The sequence below is a fragment of the Cetorhinus maximus genome, chromosome 8, assembly GCF_964194155.1.
Source record: "Cetorhinus maximus chromosome 8, sCetMax3.hap1.1, whole genome shotgun sequence".
NCBI lineage: Eukaryota > Metazoa > Chordata > Chondrichthyes > Lamniformes > Cetorhinidae > Cetorhinus > Cetorhinus maximus.
Window position 1 is genome coordinate 57,494,525 of NC_135886.1, and position 23,698 is coordinate 57,518,222.

The following is a 23,698-nucleotide window of genomic DNA, read 5'->3' on the forward strand; positions in this document are numbered from 1 at the left end:
TCTTATCAAATGCCTTCAGAAATTCCATCAATACTAAACATACAACATTTTTTACCCAATTGGTCACATCTTCAAAATATTCTTATTAAGTTTATCAAACACAATTTCCCTTTAACAAGTCTATGCTGATTGTCCTGGATTACCCCATGCATTTCTAAACACTCACTAATTTTATTTCAAATTATAGATTTGCTCGCAACTGGTTTACGCTTCTCTCCATTCTTGACCAAGAGTATTATATTGGTTGCTGTTTAGTCTCATGGCACAATTTGCATCTCCTGCCTCTATACCCCACCAGCTTCTTTCAAAAATGTAGGGTGCAAGCTATCAGGACTAGATGACTTATCCATCTTGATCAACATGCTCTTCTAGCACATGCACACTCTCACTTTCATTATCATTTGTAAAAACTTACCCATTCATCCACCCTCCACAATTAAGACTGCCTTAGGAATGGCTCTACGCTCTCCAATCATTAAAATCACCTTATATCACTGCCCTGCTTTAGTGTATTGTAGGAGCTGTGATACTGCCGTCTCTGCTGGTGAGGCATAAATAAATTAGTTGTAAGCAACTATGCTGAAGACGAGTCCGCATGTGATTCCAGTATCAGCCCAGGACACCACAGAAAGATGGCGTTGAGGCTATGATGGCACTTTTTTTCTTCTAATCACAGAACGCTGTACAATACATTTTGGAACTCCTAAAGTTGGCTGCGAAGAAAGTTGAATGGTTCAAATATTGTTTTGTGTACACGTGTAGTGTTCATGAACAGCTCAGTGTGTCAGTACGAAATGTAACTGATTGAATAAAAAGCCACAAAAGGCATATTTGGGTACAATGGGAAGAACTCAACCCTAACAGAGAGGTCTGGAGCAATTACAAATGATGGCTTCATAAATGTCTGAAAGTGAATCAAGTAGATGATGAGGATAAAGTAAATGCCTTCCTCACCATGATGGGGCCAGATGCTTTTGATGTTGCATCTAACCAGTGTTGCTAACAGAATCCAACAGGTGGTGAAGTCAAACCAAAGACAGAGCTTTTCTTTATTGAGAGAGTTTATTTACTTTATTCAGTCTCATAGCTCTCCTCTCATACACCCAGTGCCCTAGCTGTCCCCTATTTATATGTACACCTGTGTATCCTAACAATATAAGTGACATACTATTAACAAGTGTTGCCTGAGAGACAACAGTACTATGGAATATATTGAAATAAATGAGATTCTGGACTCCTATTACAACAGGATTAAGAATTAAATTGTACTGATTTACATTCAGACATAGGAAAGTTGTCAAGTGAGAATGTAGCAGAGAATGCTGAAATCTTTGTTTAAAAAAGGATTAAAAAAATGATAAGCCAAGCAACTACAAGTCAGTTGGTTTAACTTCAGTGGTGGGGAAGCCTCCAGGAACAATAATTCGGGACAAAATTAAGTCATACGGGCAAATGAGGGTTAATTAAGGAAAGCCAACATGGATTTATTAATGGAAAATCATGTTTAGCTAAGTGGCCGGAGTTTTTTGATAAGGTAACAGAGAAGGCTGATGAGGATAATGCTCTTGTTCTGGCGTATTTGGGGTTCCGAAAGGCATTTGGTACAGTACCGCACAACAGAAATTGGCAAGAGAGCAATGGTTAATGGATGCTTTATGGACTGGAGGAAGGTTTGTAGTGGAGTTCCCCAGGAGTTGGTGTTGGGACCTTTGCTTTTCTTGATATATATTCATGACTTAGACCTTGGTATACAGGGCACAGTTTCAAAATTTTAGCATGATACGAAACTTGGAAGCATTGTGAACTTGAGGAAGATAGTGTAGAACTTCAAAAGGACAAAAACAAGTTGGTGGAATGGGCAGACAGGTGGCAGATAAAATTCAATGCAGAGAGTGTGAAGTGATTAATTTTGGTAGGAAGAATATGGAGAGCCAACATAAAGTAAGGGTACGATTCTAAAGGAGGAGCAGGAGCAGAGCGACCCGAGTGTGTGTGCATAATTTATTGACAGGTTGAGAGAATGGTTAATAAAGCATACAGTATCCTAGGTTTGATTAACAGGGCATACAGTACAAAAGCAAGGCGGTTATGTTAAAGTTATATAAAACAAAGGTTGCGTCCAGCTGTAGGTGCCACACTTCAGGAAATATGCGAAGGCATGAGAGAGAGTGCAGAAAATATTTACAAGAATGGTTCCAGGGATGAGCAACTTCAGTTACGTACATAGATTTGAGGAGTTGGGATTGTTTTCCTTGGAGAAGCGAAGGTTCAAAGATGATTTGAGGTATTAGAGGTATTCAAAGTTATGAGGGGTCTGGACAGAGTAGACAGGTAAAACTACTCCCACTGGTGAAAAGAAAAAAACAAGGCGCCATGGATTTAAAGTAATTGGCAAAAGAAGCAATGGAGTCATGAGGAGAAACTTATCTTAAAATAATGTGCATGGTTACAGGAGAATGGCATTGGGTGTGTTACTCATTTGGTGAGCTGGCAGAGACATGATGGGCCAAATGACTTCCTCTGGTGCTGTAACAATTCTGTGATTACATTCTTGAGTTAAAGAAACTCTCTGGCCACTGTGGGTATGGCACCAACTGAGAAATCAACCTTAGAGACACTTTTAAAGGGGCCTGAAGGACAATAAAATCCAGGCTGAGTTGTTGAGTAAAGGCAGTAAACTGGTGTGGAAAGAGGCCTATGAGGCCACGGAAATGGCCGAAACAGACAGTTTCAAACTGCAAGGAGTTTTATTTTCCAACTGGCAGATAAAGTCCACAAGATTTCAGCTGAATCCAGGCTAAGATAAGCCAAGTTCACAGTCTCAGAGTCAGAAGTTCCCGCTGCCATGATAGCCACTAACATCTAAATATGTCTCCACTTCCAGTCAAAGTGCTATGATTGTGAGGAAATTAGTCTTATCCACTCAGCATGCAGGATTGGAGGAAATAGTAATGCAGTAGGTCGCAGTCAAGTACCAGGTCGTGGTCGTGGTAGATCTGTAACTAATTCAGGGCCTGGAAGTCCTCAAATGCACAAAGGATAGACATGGAAACAGAAGTTGATGTGATCAAGCTGGAAGATCAAAGGCGATATTCAGTCAGAGAGTAAGAAAAACAGCACATGGAAGACAAGAACAATAGGGCTGAAGACTTAATTCTAGCATCCACAGTAAAAATGGAAGTTGGAGATTCACAAATTTCTTTCATGGTTGATACAGTTGGAGTTATATCTGTTATCTTGAAGGAGAGGACAGGAAATCCCTAAGTCACATTCCTTTATGCAAAACAGGTGTGAAACTCACTAATAATTCTAATAAAAGTATTCCAGTGTTAGGTAAACGTGATGGGTGGAAGCTTCTTCTGCTTCTGGAGGCTGATGGGTCCATTTTGGATTTGTGGAGATTATAAGCAAGCAGTAAATAAGGTGATTGGGAATGACACTTAGGATGGAATATGATGATGCATCCTGTTAGGTCAATAAGACATGAAAAGAAATCCAAAACCACATATATCAAAGTTTTATTGTTTTTGCTATTTTTAAAAATGGACCTTCTGCTGAACCAAAAAATGGCTGTCACAAGTCACATGATCACATGAATGGCCCTTTATTATGGAAGCTACCAATGGGAGTTACAAGAACAAAAAAATCCTCATCATCATGGAATCTCACACCCATTGTAAGGACATTATAATCATGAAACCAGGGGACACTGCAAGCATAATGAATTTCAATCTGCAAGCCATCTCTCATACCTGGGGCAGTCCAGGTCCATTTTGAACGGGGGCCATTGAGGGAACAATGGACATCGTTTGCGGCTTGATAAGTTTATCCCTTTAGCAGAGTCAGAGGGTCTGCTTAGACAATGGGTTCCCGACACAAGAGCTTCAGTAAGGATAGTAACTTTTTCTAAAGCTAATGGCTGGGACATTATCAGTCCTCAAACCAAAAGCCAGTTCCAGACAACAGATAAACATCCATTTTGACATCACTGTGGTGAAAAAAGGTCACATGATTTGAAATTGTTATACTTCTTTGAGAACTGAGAAACCTTCAGACTGCTGTTTTAACACCAATTGGAAAGGACTCCAAACAGCCTGGCTGAGCAAGCAACCAGCTATCATCTCTCAACCCCTCGAAGCCCATTTGATTTAAAAAATCTCTGATCATCACCTACCAGGCGGTCTAAGCACAGAAACTCCATCATGTCGCATCATCATTCGTTTCAAGGACTCTCGTGTTGTCTCCAAACAGAAACTCATTTGGACTGAACTCTGCCACGAAGGAAACACTCTGGAAATCATGCGAACTGATATTCATTTCTGCGGTTCATCTATTGTTGTTGTCCATAGTTGTAAATCTTTCTCTTTTCTGCCCCTCCCCCCCACCTTACTGGACAAGGGGTGGTGTGTGGGTGGGGGTGGTGTGTGGTGCTGCGAACACCGGATTTGAATGTGAATAAACTAACCTTCTGAGTTAATCATAATGTGAGTTTGCTGCGAGTGATTATTAAATTGGATCCCACAAACTGAGGGTTTGGGGAAGCATGCCACAGCCTACTTAATAATGTAGGGGGATGCCAGATGGGGAGAGGATAAAGAAGTTCAGTTTCTCTCTCTCCTGTCCGTGACAATCCTATTACTTGCCATTGTACCCTCCAAGTAATATCAAAGTCTCCCTGATGGGAATGAATTGGCTTAAGATCTGGTTAAAAGTGCGCTGAGTTATTTAAAGTAGGGATCAGTAAAAGTACATCTGATATTGAGAAAGCACTAAGAGAACAAAAAGTGAGCTTTGAACGAGGAAGACCAAATGATAAACTTAGGCATCATAAGGCTGAAATCAAGATAAAGGACAATGTTGGCATCTTGCAAGGCCAGACCACTGACATATGTAGTTAGAAGCAGTAAGTAAAGAGCTGGATAAATTCGAAATAACAGGAGCAATTAATAAGGTGAAGAGCAGCAAATGGGCTGCATGCACTGTGGTAGTACAAAAAGCAAATGAGTCCGTTTTGGATTTGTGGAGATTATAAGCGAACAGTAAATAAGGTGATCGAAAATGACACTTATCCACTGTCTACTAGTTAAGACTGGTTTTCTAAATTAACAAATGGGAAGGTGTTCAGTAAGATAGATTTGTCAAATGCATACATGAAATTAGAATTAACGGACAAGAACAAGGAATTGCTTACCAGTCATACACACAAAGGGTTGTATCTAAATGAAAGGACACCATTTGGGGCGCCTACTGCTTCCAGTGTTCCAGAGAGCCCTGGTTCAGGTAACAATTGGGCTGAAAGGGAGTGTGCTGCTTCTTATTTGACATTCTAATTAGCAGTAAGACAGGGAAAGAGCACATTGTAGGGTTGAACAAAGTCCTAGGATGACTTCAAGAATATGGCATTAAAGCAAAAAAAGCACAAGTGTTGTTTCATGCTGTCAAGCCTCAGAATGCCCTAAAGCACTGTAGAACCAATGAAGTACTTTTCAAGGGCAGTCACTGTTTCATGACACTCACTATGCATGCATCTAGGTCAAACATCAATGGGATGAATGACCAATCTAAGTGTTGTTTGAAGGAACTTTCCAGCTTGCCTTGAAATCATGTCATGGGGTCTTTTACAACTATCTCAGAGGGCCGCACTCCCTTAATACTGCATTGAACCGTCAGTTTAGATTGTACACTCATTCTGCAGGCGAGTTTGAATCCACAATCTTCGACTCACGTATGATTACTACCACTGAGCCACAGCTGACAAAGCAATGTGAAGATTACAGCTCGAGATCTCACCTTTCAATAGTTTCTAATTTCTTAGTCTCTTTCTTAAAAACTTAAAACTAATTTTCATCTATACCATTCGTTTCAGTGCATAGAGCACAATTTTTGGCTGCTCTCATTCCTTCTTTCCCCAGAAACTTTGATAATTTTCTTGTCAGTCTTCAATGCTTTAATTCTATACTAGAAGCATCATTCTTCTTCCTGTTAAAAATTCAACCTCATTTGGGACTAGTCCTGTTGACCACTTGCAGATAATAAAGTTACAAAAACAATTAATGTGTCAGCCATGGCTCAACACACTCATCTTAGTCAGAAGGTTGTGTTCCATTCTCACAATTAAGCAAAGTCTACACTGCCATTCCCAGTGCAGTCCTGAGGAATGATGCTTTTGGATGAGATGTTAAACTGCGGGCCAAACTGCCCTCTCAGGTGGACACAAAAGTTCCAAAGAAAAGCAGGGGAGTTCTTATCGGCATCTTGGTCAGTATTTATCCCTCAGCCAATGTCAACAAAACTGATGATCTGGTAACAATCGCATTTCTGGTTTTGGGACTTAGATGCATGCAAGTTGACTGTTGTGTTTTCTACACTGCAATGTTTCAAAAGCACTTCATTGGCTGTAAACCTTCTGGGATGTCTTGAGGTCATGAAGGTTCCATCGTTTATAGGTATTATGGATGTGGAGCCCAAATTGAAGAGGGCAATTCATTTGCTGAACCCATCCCCCACGCCCATAACACATCCTCTTGGTGTCCTTTTTCTCTTCCGTGTTTGTGGTTAGCACAAGGAGCTGGTTCCTGAATGGAACAAATATAGGTGGTCACTTTAGAAACACTACACATTGTCACCCCCAGCCAAGCATCTAGTGGAGATCACTTGGATGAGACATTCAGCCTGGTTTTAGCCAGAATTTTGAATGCACAGCTTTGTGGACAAGTGACATTTCTGCATCTCCCGAAGTGGTGAGGAACGTGCCAGCATGCGTTGTGTACCTTAGCACTTTGTGGAAGAGTGACTGTCCATTGTAGGTCACTTTTAAAAAAAATCTTCACTGGAAGGAAATAAATAAGGAGAAATTGTTTCCAGAGGCAGAAGGTCAGTAACCAAGGTCACCTGTTTAAGATAAAAGATATTTGGTGAAAGAATCAGAGTTTAAGCTTTTTATGCAGTGAGTTGTGATGATCTGGAAAGCATTGTTTGAAAGAGTGGTGGAAGCAGATTCAATAGAAACTTTCTGAAGCGATTTGTATAAATACTTTAAATGGAAAAAATAGCAGAGCAATGGGAAAACCGTAGGGCAGTGGGACTATTTGCTATCTCTTTCAAATAGCTGACACAGGCACAATGGACCAAATGGCCGCCTCCTGTGCTTCTACATTCTAAGCATTTCCAATAATTGCCATCAGGAAGGCAAGACACTCTAGGAACTCTGATAGCACACCCCACTACCACTGTTCTATTCAAGTAGTCTAACTGCTTTTCAACCTCTTGGAAAGTGGCTTGCTGGACAGCGGCACAATGTTCCTTAGGACTATCGCACTATCCATCATTCCCAACCTCATACTTTAGCCTGAATTTTCACTCCCAGCATAGTAGGGACAAATCCCTGTTCCACAAACCCGAACTGGGAGTAAGTGCCCCAGAAGTTTAGATTTTCAGTCTAGGGGAGGGAACAAGGTTCGATGGGAGTCATGGCGGGCAACTGCAGAAATGTTGTAGAATGGGGTTGGGTGCAAGGTGTGCCTCAGTGCACTGGCACTGTGTCACAGAATCTCACAGTGCAGAAGAGGCCCTTTGGCCCATCGAGTCTGCACTGACACGTGAGAAACACCTGACCTACCTACCTAATCCCATTTACCAGCACTTGGCCCATAGCCTTGAATGTTATGACGCGCCAAGTGCTCATCCAGATACTTATTAAAGAATGAGAGGCAACCCGCCTCCACCACCCTCCCAGGCAGCACATTCCAGACTGTCACCACCCTCTGGGTAAAAAGGTTTTTCCTCACATCCCCCCTAAACCTCCTGTCCCTCACCTTGAACTTCTGTCCCCTTGTGACTGACCCTTCAAGCTGCTCCCTATCCATCCTGTTGATGCCCCTAATAATCTTGTACACCTCGATCAGGTCGCTCCTCCGTCTTCTCTGCTCCAACGAAAACAACTCAAGTCTATCCAACCGCTCTTCATAACTTAAATGTTTCATCCCAGGCAACATCCAGGTGAATCTCCTCTGCACCCCCACCACTGCAATCACATCCTTCCTCTAATGTGGCGACCAGAACTGCACACAGTAGTCCAGCTGTGGCTTCACCAAGGTTCTATACAACTCCAACATGACCTCCCTACTTTTGTAATCTATGCCTCGATTGATAAAGGCAAGTGTCCCAGATGCCCTTTTCACCACCCCACTAACATGCCCCTCCGCCTACAGAGATCCATAGACACACACATGCGCCCCTCTCTTCCTCAGAACTTCCTAGTGTCATGCCGTTCATTGAATACTTCCTTGTCAAATTACTCCTTCCAAAGTGTATCACCTCACACTTTTCAGGGTTAAATTCCATCTGCCACTTATCTGCCCATTTGACCATCCCGTCTATATCTTCCTGTAGCCCAAGACACTCAACCTCACTGCTAACCACCCGGCCAATCTTTGTGTCACCCGCAAACTTCCTAATCCTACCCCTATATAGTCATCTATGTCATTTATATAAATGACAAATAATAGGGGACCCAGCACAGATCCCTGTGGTACGCCACTAGACACTGGCTTCCAGTCACTAAAGCAGCCTTCTGTCATCACCCTGTCTCCTACAACTAAGCCAATTTTGAATCCACCTTATCAAATTACCCTGTATCCCATGTGCATTTGCCTTCTTGATAAGTCTCCCATGTGGGACCTTGTCAAAGGCTTTGCTGAAATCCATATAAACTACATCAACTGCATTACCCTCGTCTACACACCTGGTCACCTCCTCAAAAATTCAATCAAATTTTTTAGGCATGACCTCCCTCTGACAAAGCCATGCTGACTATCCCTGATCAAACCTTGCTTCTCCAAGTGGAGATAGATTCTCTCCTTCAGAATTTTCTCCAATAGTTTCCCTACCACTGACCTGAGACTCACTGGTCTGTAGTTCCCTGGCTTATCTCTACAGCCCTTCTTAAATAGCGGAACCACATTAGCTGTTCTCCAGTCCTCTGGCACCTCCCCCGTGGCCATAGGGGAATTAAAAATTTGGGTCAGAGCCCCTGCGATCTTCTCCCTTGCCTCCCTCAGCAGTCTGGGACACAAATCATCCGGACCTGGAGATTTGTCCACTTTTAAGCCTGCCAACACCTCCAATACCTTGTCACTCCCTATATCAATTTGCTCAAGAACTTCGCAGTCTCTCTCCCTGAGTTCGATACCTTCATCCTCATTCTCTTGTGTGAAGACGAACGGGAAGTATTCATTCAACACTCTAGCGATGTCCTCTGGCTCCACCCATAGATTGCCCCCTTGGTCCCTTATGGGCCCTACTCTTTCCATGGTTATCCTCTTCCTATTGACATACTTATAGAATATCTTGGGATTTTCCCTACTTTTACCAGCCAGAGCTTTCTCATATCCTCTCTTTGCTCTCCTAATTGCTTTCTTAAGCTCCACCCTGCACTTTCTGTACTCCACTAATGCCTCCACTGATTTGCTTACCTTGTACCTGCTAAAAGTCTCTCTTTTCCTTCTCATCGTAACCTGAATATCTCTGGTCATCCATGGTTCTCTGGGCTTGTTACTCCTTCCTATCACCCTAGAGGGAACATGTTGAGCCTGTACCCTCCCCATTTCTTTTTTGAACACCCCCCACTGTTCCTCTGTAGATTTCCCCACAAGTAGCTGTTCCCAGTCTACCCTGGCCAGATCCTGCCTTATTTCACCAAAATCCACTCTCCCCCAGTCCAAAACATTTTTTTGCAACTTGTCGATTTCTTTGTCCATAACAAACTTAAACTGTACCATGTTGTGGTCGCTATCACTAAAATGCTCCCCCACCATCACCTCAGCCACCTGTCCGGCTTCATTCCCCAGAATTAGGTCCAGCACTGCGCTGTCCCTCCCTGGACCCTCTACATATTGACCGAAAAATTTCTCCTGTACACATTTCAAGAAATCCACTCCATCCAAGCCCTTAACACTATGTCTATCCCAATTAACGTTGAGAAAGTTGAAATGACCTAATGTAATTACCCTATTGTTGTTGTTTTTACACACCTCCACAAATTGTGCACATATTTGCTCAATTTCCTGCTGACTATCTGGGGGTCTATAATAAACACCTAACAATGTGGCTGCCCCTTTTTTATTCCTAAACTCTACCCACAAAGCTTCATTCGATGCCCCCTCCAAGATATCATCTCTCCTTACTGCAGCAACTGACTCCTTAACTAATAATGCAATGCCTCCTCCTCTTTTACCCCCCCTCTCCTGTCTCACCTGAAGATTCTATATCCTGGAATGTTGAGCTGCCAATCCTGTCCCTCCCTCAACCACGTCTCAGTGATGGCTACTTTTTCATAATTCCACGTGTCAATCCTCACCTTAACTCATCCGTTCTACCAGTAATACTCCTGCATTAAAGTAGAGGCCATCCAGCCTTGCCTTACTCCCTTGAAACTTAATGCAGCTGTACTTCCTCTGACTTGATTGTTTTACTGTATTATGTGTCCCTATTCTGCTAACATTGTGTGTCCCCTCCCCCTGCCGAATTAGTTTAAACTCCTCCCAACAGCACTAGCAAACCCACCCACAAGGATGTTAGTTCCGCTCTGGTTCAGATGTAGACCGTCCAGCTTGTACAGGTCCCACCTTCCCCAGAAACGGTCCCAGTGATTCAGGAATCTAAAACCCTCCCTCCTGCACCAACTCTTAAGCCACGTATTCATCTGTGCTATTCTCCTATTCCTGAGCTCGCTAGCACGTGGCACTGGGAGTAATCCAGAGATTACAACTTGCGAGGTCTTGCTTTTTAGTCTACTGCCTAACTCCCAACCATACACTGATAATGCCGCATACATGTCAACCCACGCCACCCCACCCACACCCCCATATACCCTCCAAGCCAATTTATGCCCTTCTACCCACTCCAAGGTCCTTTATAGCCCCTATGCCAACTTAGTGCCAACACATGCCTCCCCCACTGACCACCCTTTGCCCTCATACCTACCATGCTAACTCACCCAGTATCCATCATGGACAGGCTGCAAGACCATGCTGAGGTTAAATAAAGTTCTTAAGTGCCTATTGATTAATTCACCTTAAAAAAAAGCACTCATTGACAAAAATCCATTCACTACATTTAATTTCCTTTAATCCCTATAAAAATAAGCATTGGAACTTTCAGTCTGACTTCAAAGAGTTTGGAACCACTTGCAGCTGTCAAACAAACTGTACTGACAGGCATCCCGTTGTGATAATGAAAGGTTGTTAAATCAGCCATGCAGCAATAAATCCTGTAACGATAACCCCTCAGGCTTATGTCAACAGAAAGAAATTGCAAGTACTGATTTTAAAAAAAAAACACTGCAGGCGGTTGTTTTCAATTATTGAAAGGGCAGGAGCTTTAAATGCCTTGACGGCTTGACAGTTCCAACGAATTTATGCCTGCCTCATTCCCAAGAATCAGGTCCCTGCCTCATTCCCAAGAATCAGGTCTGGTCTCCTTTCTCGTTGGGCTGGAAACATTCTGCCATAAAAAATTTTCCTGAACACATTCTTGGAACTCTTACCCCTCTCTGCCTTTTACACTACGACTATCCCAATTTATATTTGGGTAATTAAAGTCCCCTATAACTACACTGTAATTATTGCACCTCTCTGTAATTTCCTTGTAAATTTGTTCCTCTACATCCTCTCTACTAGTTGGTGGGCTGTAGAATACACCGAGCAACGTAATTGTACTTATTTTTGTTCCTTAGCTCGAGCCAAATAGGATTCCCAGAAGGGTCAAGGACAGAATCTATTTCTCTGGCACTATAATCCTGATTTAGACTTTATTACTTTCTCCCTTACTTTGCTTCCCATCCCATGTGCAGAGGCCCCAGCAGGGGCAGATGACTGTTACAAACTAGACATTGGCCTTTTAACTCTGCCATCTGTGTTCAATTTCTGCCCTATTTCTCCTATTTGCTATCTATGAAATTATATTGAGTGGTCTCAATTCATCTACTAGTGGGCATGGGCATGCATCAAAAAACTGTCCTTAATTTTGTACTAATTAGCTATCGTCCTCAGGATGGCTCGATGCAGGAAGTAGAAACATGAGGACGCCAGTGAAATTGTTTGATTTCTCAGCAAGATAATCATCATGATGCTTATTTTATTTTGTGAACTCAGGTTTACTAAAAACAGGACTAAATTTTTTCAGGGGTATTACGAACTGAGATGCCTATAACTAGTTTAGTTTGCAGGCTAGAGTGTAAATGTCATCACATTTCCCTATTCTACTTTTCGTTAGCAAAGCAACAAAGCACTCATACCACATTAACAAAAGAAATAATTTGCATTTATATAGTGTATTTTATGTATCTGAACTGCCCTAAAACAATTCAGTCAATTAATTCATTTTGAAGTGCAGCCACTATTTTGTATCCAATTTGTACACAAGCTCCAACGGGCAGATGAGTTAATCTGCTTTTTGGTGGATCTTGACTTGACATCGCATCTGAAAGGCAGCACTCACAACAACAAAACATTTCCTCATCACTACACTGAACAATCAGCCTAAATTTTGTGCTCAAGTCCTGGAATGCGGCATGTTTCTCATGATTTTGTGCCTCAGAAATGAGCTAAGGCCGATGCTATTAACAAATTCTAAAACCCGATAAATTGATAACATGATTTTTCGATTTTGCTCTGCTTGTTTTTGCTTTCGGACAGCAAGCTGTTCATTATTCTGCCATTCATACCTCCTCTAGATAAATCTTTTGTTTCTTTCTTATCCAATTGCTCAGCACCACCTTTTGACATTTAACGTCTCCTGTCTTTTGTCCTATCGTAGGCCTCCTTCCCTTTAGGTCTTTTCCTGACATTTCTTCTGCTTACAACCTATTACATTTCTAACATTTCGCAGTTTTGTCCACCATCTACAAGGCACAAGTCAGGAGTGTGATGGAATACTCTCCACTTGCCTGGGTGAGTGCAGCTTCAATAACACTCAAGAAGCTTGACACCACCCAGGACAAAGCAGCCCGCTTGATTGGCACCACATCCACAAACATTCACTCCCTCCACCACCGACGCACAGTAGCAGCAGTGTGTACCATCTACAAGGTGCACAGCAGGAAATCACCAAGGCTCCTTAGACAGCACCTTCCAAACCCACGACCACTACCATCCAGAAGGACAAGGGCAGCAGATAGGTGGGAACACCACCACCTGGAGGTTCCCCTCCAAGTCACTCACCATCCTGACTTGGAAATATATTGCCGTTCCTTCATTGTTGCTGGGTCAAAATCCTGGAACTCTCTCCCTAACAGCACTGTGGGTGTACCTACACCATGTGGGCTGCAGAGGATCAAGAAGGCAGCTCACCACCACCTTTGCAAGGGCAACTAGGGATGGGCAATAAATGCTGGCCCAGCCAGTGAAGCCCACATCACGTGAATGAATAATAATAAAAAAGAAAGATTATCAACCTGGAACATTAACTTTGTTTCTCTTTCCACTGATGCGGTACGATCTGCTGAGTATTCTTGGCACTTCTGTTTTAATTTCAGATTTTCAGCATCTGCAGTATTTTGCTTTTGTGATACCAGATTTAATTGGGCAAGTTATTTGCGCAGGTATATCAGTATGAGTAGGAAAGTTATAGTAGTAATAGTAGGAAACTTATAATTCATGGGTCAGTACCACAGACAACTCATCTTGTGTAAAATACAATATTTGCAGATATAGAACACACGAGCAACTTCAACTCTTCTATTATTTTAAAATTGCACGAAGTTGAAATCATATCCTTTGCAAGCTGTTAGTAAAATATTGTCAATGACATTGAGCCATTGCCCAGCTAACTTACACTTTCTACTTTTGGAACTTTCCCTTTTCCATTCTGCAAACATTCTTTTGATTTCTTAATTTTCTTTTTCAGTCCAGTTGCAGAAATGTCTGACCTGGGACACAGCACCTAAAACGACAAAATTGCTCATTTATCAGCAACATAATAACAGTAGAAGATTTCAAAGTTTATCTCTCAGAACATGACACCAATGTTGGAAGACCCACTAATATTGCCTTTATTTCAGCAACATTACCAAATCTGGCATTATATTAAACATATGGTACAGTTTGAAGATTTAGGTCCATTGGTTCACTCAATGCTCTAAACAACTCCAAGCAGTTCTAGTGCTCTATAATATGGAAACAGAAGAGATACACATACCCCTTGCTTTATTTGTCAGTTAGCATTTGACATCTTGCAAGATGTCTCATTATTATTGTTTTGAGCACTAACATTACGCTCCTGGTGATCTATAACAGTTTCAACATTTCCAACCAATTGTTTATTTGTTGCCTAAGTAATTGCTGAAACCAAGTCATGATTTTTGGGTGTTACTATTATAAAAAAAAATGTATAGCCTTCATTGTAACAATTTTACAATCGCAAGATTCACCATCTCAAACCTTTCATCTCCGACTCAAATCAGGAAAGTTTATAAACATACGGGGCAACATAACCCATTAATTTTGCCACAGCATTCAAATTGCAACAATATTCTTTTCAAAACCCTATTATTACACAAAACTTACAACAGTCATTCCTCCCTCTTTTCGAGGAGCTTGGAAACTGCCAGTGAATCTAGTATGTTCACTCACCCAACAAGCACATGGTCAGCTGGCAGTCCCAAAGAATTAAAATCTCCCCAATATTAATTTGCAAATGTAGACAAAGGTACAAATGATGATAATTAATACGAATAGAATACCCAGCAATGAGAGTGATTTGAAAGGCTCCTGTTAGAAAATGATCGGCACAAGTTTGGGAAGGATGAGATTCAGGTCAGACACAGACCGGAATGGATTCATTCAGGCATAGGTTTGGAAGATGAAATTCAGCATTGGTATAAGGGTTTGGGAAGGATGGTATTAAATCTTCTAATCCTCCTTAGATACAGGAGTAATGCCAGAGGATTGGAGAATTTCAAATGTTACATCTTTGTTCAAAAACGGGTGTATGGATAAAGCCAGCAACTATGGACCACCCAGTTTAACCTTGGTGTTGGCACAGCTTTTAGAAACCATAATCCAGGACAAAAGAAACAGTCACCTGGACAAGTGCAGATTAATTAAGGAAAGCCAGCATAGATTTGTTAAAGGCATAAGAGTTTAATTAACTTGATTGAGTTTTTTTGATAAGTAACAGGGAGGGTTGATGATCAAGGGCAACTAAGGATGGGCAATAAATGCTGGCCCAGCCAGCGAAGCCCACATTCCGTGAATGAATAAAGAAAAGGTAATGTGGTTATGTGGTAGACATGGACTTCCGAAAGGCATTTGATAAAATGCCACATAACAGGTTTGTCAGCAAGGCAGAAGCCCATGAAGTGAAGGGGACATTGGCAGAACGAATACGAAGATGGATGAGGGACAAGAAACAGAGAATTGTGGTGAACAGTTGTTTTTTGGACTGGAGGAAGACACGCAGGGGAGCTCCTGAGGGCTAAGTACTAGCCCCACTGCTTTTCTTGAAATATATTAAAGACCTATACTTGGATGAACAAGATAACTTTGAAATTTGCAGATGACAAAACTTGAAGTATTGTGAATTATAAGGACAGTGATCGACTTCAAGAGCACATAAACAGCAAGCTGTAGCAGGTGAACATGTGGCAGATGAAATTTACCACAAAGATAAATTTTAAGAGGAAGAATGAGGAGAATCAATATAAAGCAAAGGGTATACTTCTAAAGGTGGAACAGAAAGACCTGGGAGCATACGTGCATAAATTGTTTGGGGGGTGGGGGCTGGTGGTGGTGGGAGGTTGAAAAAGGATATGGAGTTTTGGACCAAATAGAGACCAAATAGTACAAAAGCAAAGAAGTAATGATGAACTTCTGTATAAGTGTGGTTCAGTCAGAACTCGTGTATTGTGTCCAATTCAGGGCGCCGCACTTTAGGAAGGCTTCAGAGAGGCTTCAGAAAAGATTTACTAGAATGGTACCTGGGATGAGTGACTTGAGTTACGTGGATTGATTGGAGAAGCTGGTGTTGTTTCCTTAGAGCTGAAAAGATCTGATAAAAGCATTCAAAAACATGAGGGGTCTGGACAGAGAGAAATTGTTCCCATTGGCAAAAGGGTCAAGAAGCAGAGGGCAGAGATTTGTGAATGGAAAAAGAACCAAAGGCGACATGAGGAAAACCCTTTTTAATCAGTGAGTGGTTATGCTCTGGAATGTACCACTAGAGAGGGTGCTGGAAGCAGATTCAACTGTAGCTTCCAAAGGGAATCAATTAAGTACTTGAAGCAAAACAATTTGCAGGGATACAGGGAAGGGGCAGGGCAGTGGAGCTTAATTTATGCTTTCATGGGATGCGGGCATTGGGACATTGCTGGAAAGGTCAGCATTTATTGCCCATCCCTAACTACCCATGAACTGAATAGTTTGTTAGGCCATTTCAGAGGGCTGTGGGTCTTGAATCACATATAAGGGCAGTGGATTTCCTTCCCTAAAGGACATTAATGAACCAGGTGGATTTTTACAACAGACGATAGTTTCATGGTCACCATTACTGAGACTAGAATTCAAGGTTTTTTTTTAATTAATTGAATTCAAATTCCACAAGCTGCCATGGTGGGATTTTAACCCTTGTCCCCAGAGCATTAGCCTGCCTCTGGATTACTAGCCCAGTGACATTATCACTACAACACCATTTCCCTCTAAACGGATTGCTCTTGCAGAGAACCAGAACAGACATGATGGGCTGAATGGTGACAGCACAAATGAAGGCCATTCTACGATTCTATAAGGTTAGGTATGAGGTTGTGATAGGTGGGATCCACATCAGGTGCAAGGTCGGGAAGGATGGGATTTCAGATTAGGTGTGATTTTGGTAGGACGGAATTTCAGGTAGGGCAAAAATTTGGGCCAGTTGGATACAGTTCAGGCTGGGTAGGATGAGATTAAGGATATCAGCGTATTCATTTCATTTGTTGGGCTTTTACACATGATGTTCTTCAGAATGACAGTACATGATCCTAAGTAATGACATATTAGCTTTTTCAGACTTATTCTGGCATTCAAATACTGAAGCGTTTGCAGCCATCTTTAGCCAGGGATGCCGAGTGGATGATCCATCTCGGCCTCCTCCTGCAGTGCCCAGCATCACAGATGCCAGTCTTCAGCCAATTTGATTCACTCCACATGATATCAAGAAATGGCTGAAGGCACTGGATACTGAAAACATTCCAGCATTGGTACTGAAGACTTGTGTCCCAGAACTAGCTGTGCCCTTAGCCAAGCTGTTCCAGTACAGCTACAAAACTGGCATCTACCCTGCAATGTGAAAAATTGCTCAGGTATGACCCGTCCACAAAAATCAGGACAAATCCAACCCAACCAATGACCACCCTGACCATGCCTGTCAGATGCGTTATAAAGCACCAATATAACCTCTGCATTTTCTTTGATCCCAACACTCTATCTGCATTATTTCTACACATTATATTGACAAGTAAAAATCTGTTAGTCTCAGGTCCCCAAACTCTTTCTTAACCATCTTCCATTCATTGTACATCTGTATTCATGGTTCCTCTGTTCATTTGCCTTCCCAATTGCATAACCAATCTCAATCATTTGACAATTTGCTGAAGTATTATGAACAAAAAGGACAAATCAAACCCAGCCAACTACCACCAAATCAGTCTACGCTCGATCATCAGCAAAGTGATGGAAGGGATCATCGACAATGCTATCAAGTGGCACTTACACAGCAATAACCTGCTCACTGATGCTCAGCTCGGGTTCTGCTAGGGCCACTGAGCTCCTGACCTCATCAAAGCTTCGGTCCAAACATGGACAAAAGAGCTCAACTCCTGGGGTGAGGTGAGTGTGACTGCCCTTGACATCAAGGTGACATTTGACAGAGTGTGGCATCAAGGAGCCCTAGAAAAACTGAAGTGAATGGGAATCAGGGGGAAAACTCTCAGCTGGTTGGAGTCATACCTAACACAAATGAAATTGGTTGTGGTTGTTGGAGATCAATCATCTCAGTTCCAGGACATCGCTGCAGGAGTTCCTCAGGAGAGTGTCTTCAGCCCAACCATCTTCAGCTGCTTCATCAATGACCTTCTCTCCATCATAAGGTCAGAAGTGGGGATGTTCACTGATGATTACACAATGTTCAGCACCATTTGCGGCTCCTCTGACACTGAAACAGTCCGTGCCCATGTGCAGCTAAACCTGGACAATATTCAGGCTTGGGGTGATAAGTGGCAATTAACAGTCATGCCAAACAAGTGCCAGGCAATGACCATCCCCAACAAGATGGTGCAGGAGAGAGGGCTTTAGATTTCTGGGACATTGGGACCGTTTCTGGAGGCAGTGGGACCTGTACAAGGTGGACGGGTTGCGCCTGAACCGGAATGGGACCAACATCCTTGCGGGAGATTTGCTAGTGCTGGTGGGGAGGGTTTAAATTAACTTGGCAGGGGGATGGGATGCTGAGAGGAGGTTTGGCAGGGGGAAGATGCATAGCCAAAATTAGAGGAGAGAACAAGTGAGTCTGGCAGGCATAGAAATTATAGGCCAGTTAAGGCACAAGGGAGTTTGGCAAGGTTGGATGGTATTTATTTTAATGCAAGGAGTCTGACGAATAAGACAGATGAGTTGAGGGCACAAATTAACACATGGGAATATGATGTCATTGCTGTCACAGAGACATGGTTGAGAGTGGGGCAGGATTGGCAGCTCAATATTCCAGGATATAGGATCTTCAGGCGAGAAAGGGAAGGAGGTAAAAGAGTAGGGGTATCGCAATATTGATCAAGGATTTCAACTTCCCCAACATTAACTGGGCTAGTCATAGTATGATAGGTTTAGAGGGAGCGGAATTCTTAAAATGCATCCAGGAGAGCTTTTTAAGCCAGTACATAGAAGGTCCTACAAGGGAGTTGGGGGGTCCTGGACTTAATTTTAGGGAATGAAGCCGGGCAAGTGGTAGAGGTATCAGTGGGGAAACATTTTGCAGATAGTGATCATAACTCCATTAGATTCAAGGTTGTTATGGAAAAGGACAAGGATGGACCGGAAATCAAGAGTTCTAAACTGGAGGAAGGCCAATTTTAATAAGATCAGATATGATTTGGCCAGAGTGGACTGGGAGCAGCTACTTTTAAGTAAATCTGCATCAGAGCAGTGGGACTCATTCAAGGAGGAAATAGGGAGAGTACAGGGCCAACATATTCCAGTAAAGATAATGGGTGGGACCAACAAATCCAGGGAACCCTGGATGTCAAAGGAAATATAGGATTGGATAAAGAGAAAAAGGGAGGCTTATGGCAGATACTGAGGGCTCAAAACAGCAGAAGCCCTAGAGGAATATAGAATGTGTAGGGGGGAACTTAAAAAGGAAATTAGGAGAGCAAAAAGGGGGCATGAAAAAACATTGGCAGGTAAAAAAGGAAAATCCAAAGTTATTTCACAAGTACAGTAAGAGTAAGAGGATAACTAGGGAAAGAGTAGTAAGGACCATAGTGGTAATTTATGTGTGGAGCCGGAAGACGTAGGTAGGGTTCTAAATGAATATTTTGTGTCAGTGTTCACAAGTGAGAAAGACGACGTGGGTATGGAAATCAGGCAGAAGGACTGTGATATAATTAAAGAAACTAGCATAGAAAGGGAGGAGGTTCTAAGTGGTCTGGCAGGCTTAAAAGTAGATAAATCACCAGGCCCGGATGAAATGTATCCCAGGCTGTTGAGTGAGGCAAGGGAGGAGATAGCAGGGGCGCTGGCAATAATTTTCAATACTTCTCTGGCCACAGGAGAGGTGCCAGAGGACTGGAGGACAGCCAATGTGATACCGTTATTCAAGAAGGGAGGGATAAACCAGGGAACTACAGTCTAACCTCAGTGGTGGGGAAACTATTGGAAGCAATTCTGAGGGACAGAATTAATCTGCACTTGGACAGGCAGGGGGTAATCAAGGACAGTCAGCATGGTTTTGTTAAGGGGAGTCATGTCTGACCAATTTGATTGAATTTTTCAAAGAGGTGACCAGATATGTAGATGAGGGCAATGCATTCAACGTAGTCTACTTGGACTTCAGCAAGGCTTTTGAAAAGTCCCGCATGGGAGATTGATAATGAAGGTAAGAGCCCATGGGATCCAAGGCAATTTGGCAAATTGGATCCAGAATTGGCTGAGTGGCAAGAAGCAGAGGTTGATAGTCGAGGGGTGTTTTTGTGACTGGATGCCTGTGTCCAGTGGGGGTCCACAGAGATCGGTGTTGAGTCCCTTGCTATTAGCAGTATATATAAATAATTTAGACTTGAATGTAGGAGGGTTGATCAGTAAGTTCGCGGATGACACGAAAATTGGTGGGGTGGCAAATCGTGAGGAGGATAGCCTTAGATTACAGGAGGATATAGACAGGCTGGTCAGATGGGCTGATCGGTGGCAAATGGAATTTAATCCGGATAAGTCTGAGGTGATGCACTTGGGCAGGTCAAACAAGGCATGGGAATACACAATGAATGCTAGGACCCCGGGAAGTACCGAGGATCAGAGGGACCTTGGTGTGCATGTCCACTGGTCCCTTAAGGTAGATAAGGTGGTTAAGAAGGCATATGGAATACTTGCTTTTATTAGCCAAGGCATAGAATATAAGAGCAGGGCGGTTATGCTGGAACTGTATAAAACGCTGGTTAGGCCACAGCTAGAGTATTGCATGCAGTTATGGAATCCGCATGATAGGAAGGATGTGATTGCACTAGCGAGAGTGCAGAGGAGATTTACCAGGATGTTGCCTGGGCTGGAGAGTTTTAGTTATATAGAGTTATTTTCCTTGCAGCAGAGGAGATTGAGGGGGGATATGATTGAGGTGTATAAAATTATGAGGGGCATAGATAGGGTAGACAGGAAAGAATTTTTCCCCTTGGTGGAGGGATCAATAACCGGGGGCATAGATTTAAGGTAAGGGGCAGGAGGTTTAGAGGGAATGTGAGGAAGAATATTTTCCCGGAGGGTGGTGGGAATCTGGAACTCACTGCCTGAAAGGGTGGTAGAGGCAGGAACCCTCATAACATTTAAGAAGTATTTGGATGTGCACTTGCAATGCCATGACATACAAGGCTATGAGCCTAGTGCTGGAAAATGGGATCAGAATAGTTAGGTACTTGTTTGACCGACGCACTCGATGGGCCTTTTTCTGTGCTGTAGAACTCTATGACTCTAAGAAAGAATCCAACCATCTCCCCTTGACATTCAATGTCATTACCATCACTGAATCCCCCACTACCAACATCCTGGGGGTTACTATTGACCAGAAATGAACTAGACTAGGCATATGAATACTGTGGCTGCAAGAGCAGGTCAGAGGCTAAGAATTCTGCGGAGAATAACTCCTCTCCTGATTCCCCAAAGCCTGTCCACCATCTACAAGGCACAAGTCAGGAGTGTGATGGAATACTCTCCACTTGCCTAGATGAGTACAGCTCCAACAACACTCAAGAAGCTTAACACCATCCAGGGCAAAGCAGCTCATTTGACTGGTACCCAATCCACCACCATAAACATTCACCTCTTCCACCACTAACGCAGTAGCAGCAGTATGTACTATCTACAAGATGCACTGTAGTAACTCACCAAGGGCCCTTCGACAGCACCTTCCAAACCCACAGCCTCTACTACCCAGAAGGACAAGGGCAGCAGATGCATGGGAACACCACCACCTAAAAATTCCATCTCCCACCCCCCCAACCAAGTAACACACCATCCTGACTTGGAACTATATCCCTGTTCCTTCACGGTCACTGGGTCAAAATCTTGGAACTCTCTTCCTAACAGTACCATCGGCTTCCTTACCTCGTAAAGGGAGCAGCTGGAGTTCTTTTTCAGAAATGTTTTAGCTGCACAATCTTTCCAGCTCTCGACATCTGCAAACAGGGACTCAAGTTGAGGAAGTGGATCCAGACATACTGGGATTGTACGGCCTCGTGTAACAAGCTCTACCAATGTTTCCACTGGGGGATGCTGGTCAGAACTCTAAAAACATACAAAAAACACAAGATAATGTCCACACAGAACATGAAATGCTTCAAAAGTGGTCCACTTGTGAAATTCAGCCACACTTAAAATCACACTTATAACACAGATTCAAAGCTGGGGCAGTGTGCATGCATTTTACATTTTAAAATCTATTTTATTAGATGATATTGCAGGATTTTTACTGATATTTTGCAGATTGATTCTACAACTGCCCTTTAATCAACGAAAGCAGTAAACAAATGACATTTATTAAATAGACATCTGTTTACTTATAAATACCTAATAATTTTTAAACCTAAGAATACCTAGCAAGATGATATGCATGATTTAACCAGTTAGAGGCATTGGATATTTAGCAGATGTAGAATGGAGTACAGTTGCTTTTGGTAGCACATGGAAATAGTCCTCAGTTTCCTAGACTTCTTTTAAGACCCTAGGATGAAGTCCATCCGGATCCGGGGATTTATCAGCCTGCAGCTCCAACAAGTGGCTACATACCACTTCCTTGGTGATTGCAATTTTTCTGAGTTCCTCCTTCCCTTCCAATTCCTGATTTACAGCTATTTCTGGGTTGTTTGCTCTATAGTGAAGACCAATGCAAAATACTTATTCAATTTATCTGCCTTCTCCTTATTTTCCATTAGTAATTCCCCAGACTCATTTTCTATAGGACCAACGCACACTTTGTTAACTCTTTTCTTATTTAAATATCCGTAGAAACTCTTACTGCTTTTATATTTCTAGTTAGCTTTCTCTCATACTTTTCCCTCCTTATCAATCTTTCAGTCTTTCTTTGCTGTTCTGTATATTCTGACCAGTCTTCTGACCATGCCTGGGCAATTATATACTTTTTCTTCAGTTCTGATACTATCTTTAAATTTTTTGATGGAATTTTCCATCATTTTCCCAGTATGTCTGAATCCACTTCCTCAACTTGAGTCCCTGTTTGCAGATGTCGAGAGCTGGAAAGATTGTGCAGCTAAAATTTTTGGAATTTTTCTCTCGTTGGAATGTATCTATTCTCAGTATTTTGTAATGCCCCTTATGACAGGTGAAAACCAAGCTGAATACAGAAGGTTTAGAGGAGAGGTGAAGAAGCAAATAAAAGAAACAAAGAGGGAGTCTGAAAAGAGAATAGCTAATATAAGTGGGAATCCAGAAGTCTTCTATAGGCATATAAATAGAATAAGGGTGGTAAAAGGTCCAATTAGGGACCAAAAAGCAGGACAAGTCCAACCCAGCTAATTACCGCCCCATCAGTCTACTCTCGATCATCAGTAAAGTAATGGAAGGGGTCATCAACAGTGCTATCAAGCAGCACTTGCTGAACAATAACCTGCTCGCTGAAGCCCAGTTTGGGTTCCACCAGGGCCACTCAGCTCCTGACCTCATTAAAGCCTTGGTTCAAACAAAGGAGCTGAACTCCCAATGTGAGGTGAGCGTGACTGCCCTTGACATTAAGGTTGCATTTGACCAAATATGGCATCAAGGAGCCCTAGCAAAACTGAAGTCAATGGGAATCAGGGGGACAGCTCTCCACTGGTTGGAGTCATACCTAGCACAAAGGAAGATGGTTGTGGTTGTTGGGGGTCAGTCATCTCAGCTCCAGGACATCACTGCAGGAGTTCCTCAAGATCGTGTCCTCGGCCTAACCATCTTCAGCTGCTTCATCAATGACC

General features: G+C 42.6%; 1 protein-coding gene across 2 annotated transcripts in view; it reads right to left on the reverse strand.

Annotated features, from left to right (window-relative positions):
• The window catches only part of kdm5ba (lysine demethylase 5Ba), a 254,050-nt gene that overhangs the window by 26,704 nt on the left and 203,648 nt on the right, over window positions 1-23,698 (reverse strand). For both annotated transcript variants that reach the window (XM_078546909.1, XM_078546911.1), the window contains 2 exons: window positions 21,837-22,016; window positions 13,834-13,941 (listed from right to left, as the gene is read on the reverse strand). In XM_078546909.1, coding sequence (XP_078403035.1) covers window positions 13,834-13,941; window positions 21,837-22,016 — 288 coding nt within the window. The remainder of the gene's footprint in view (window positions 1-13,833; window positions 13,942-21,836; window positions 22,017-23,698) is intronic.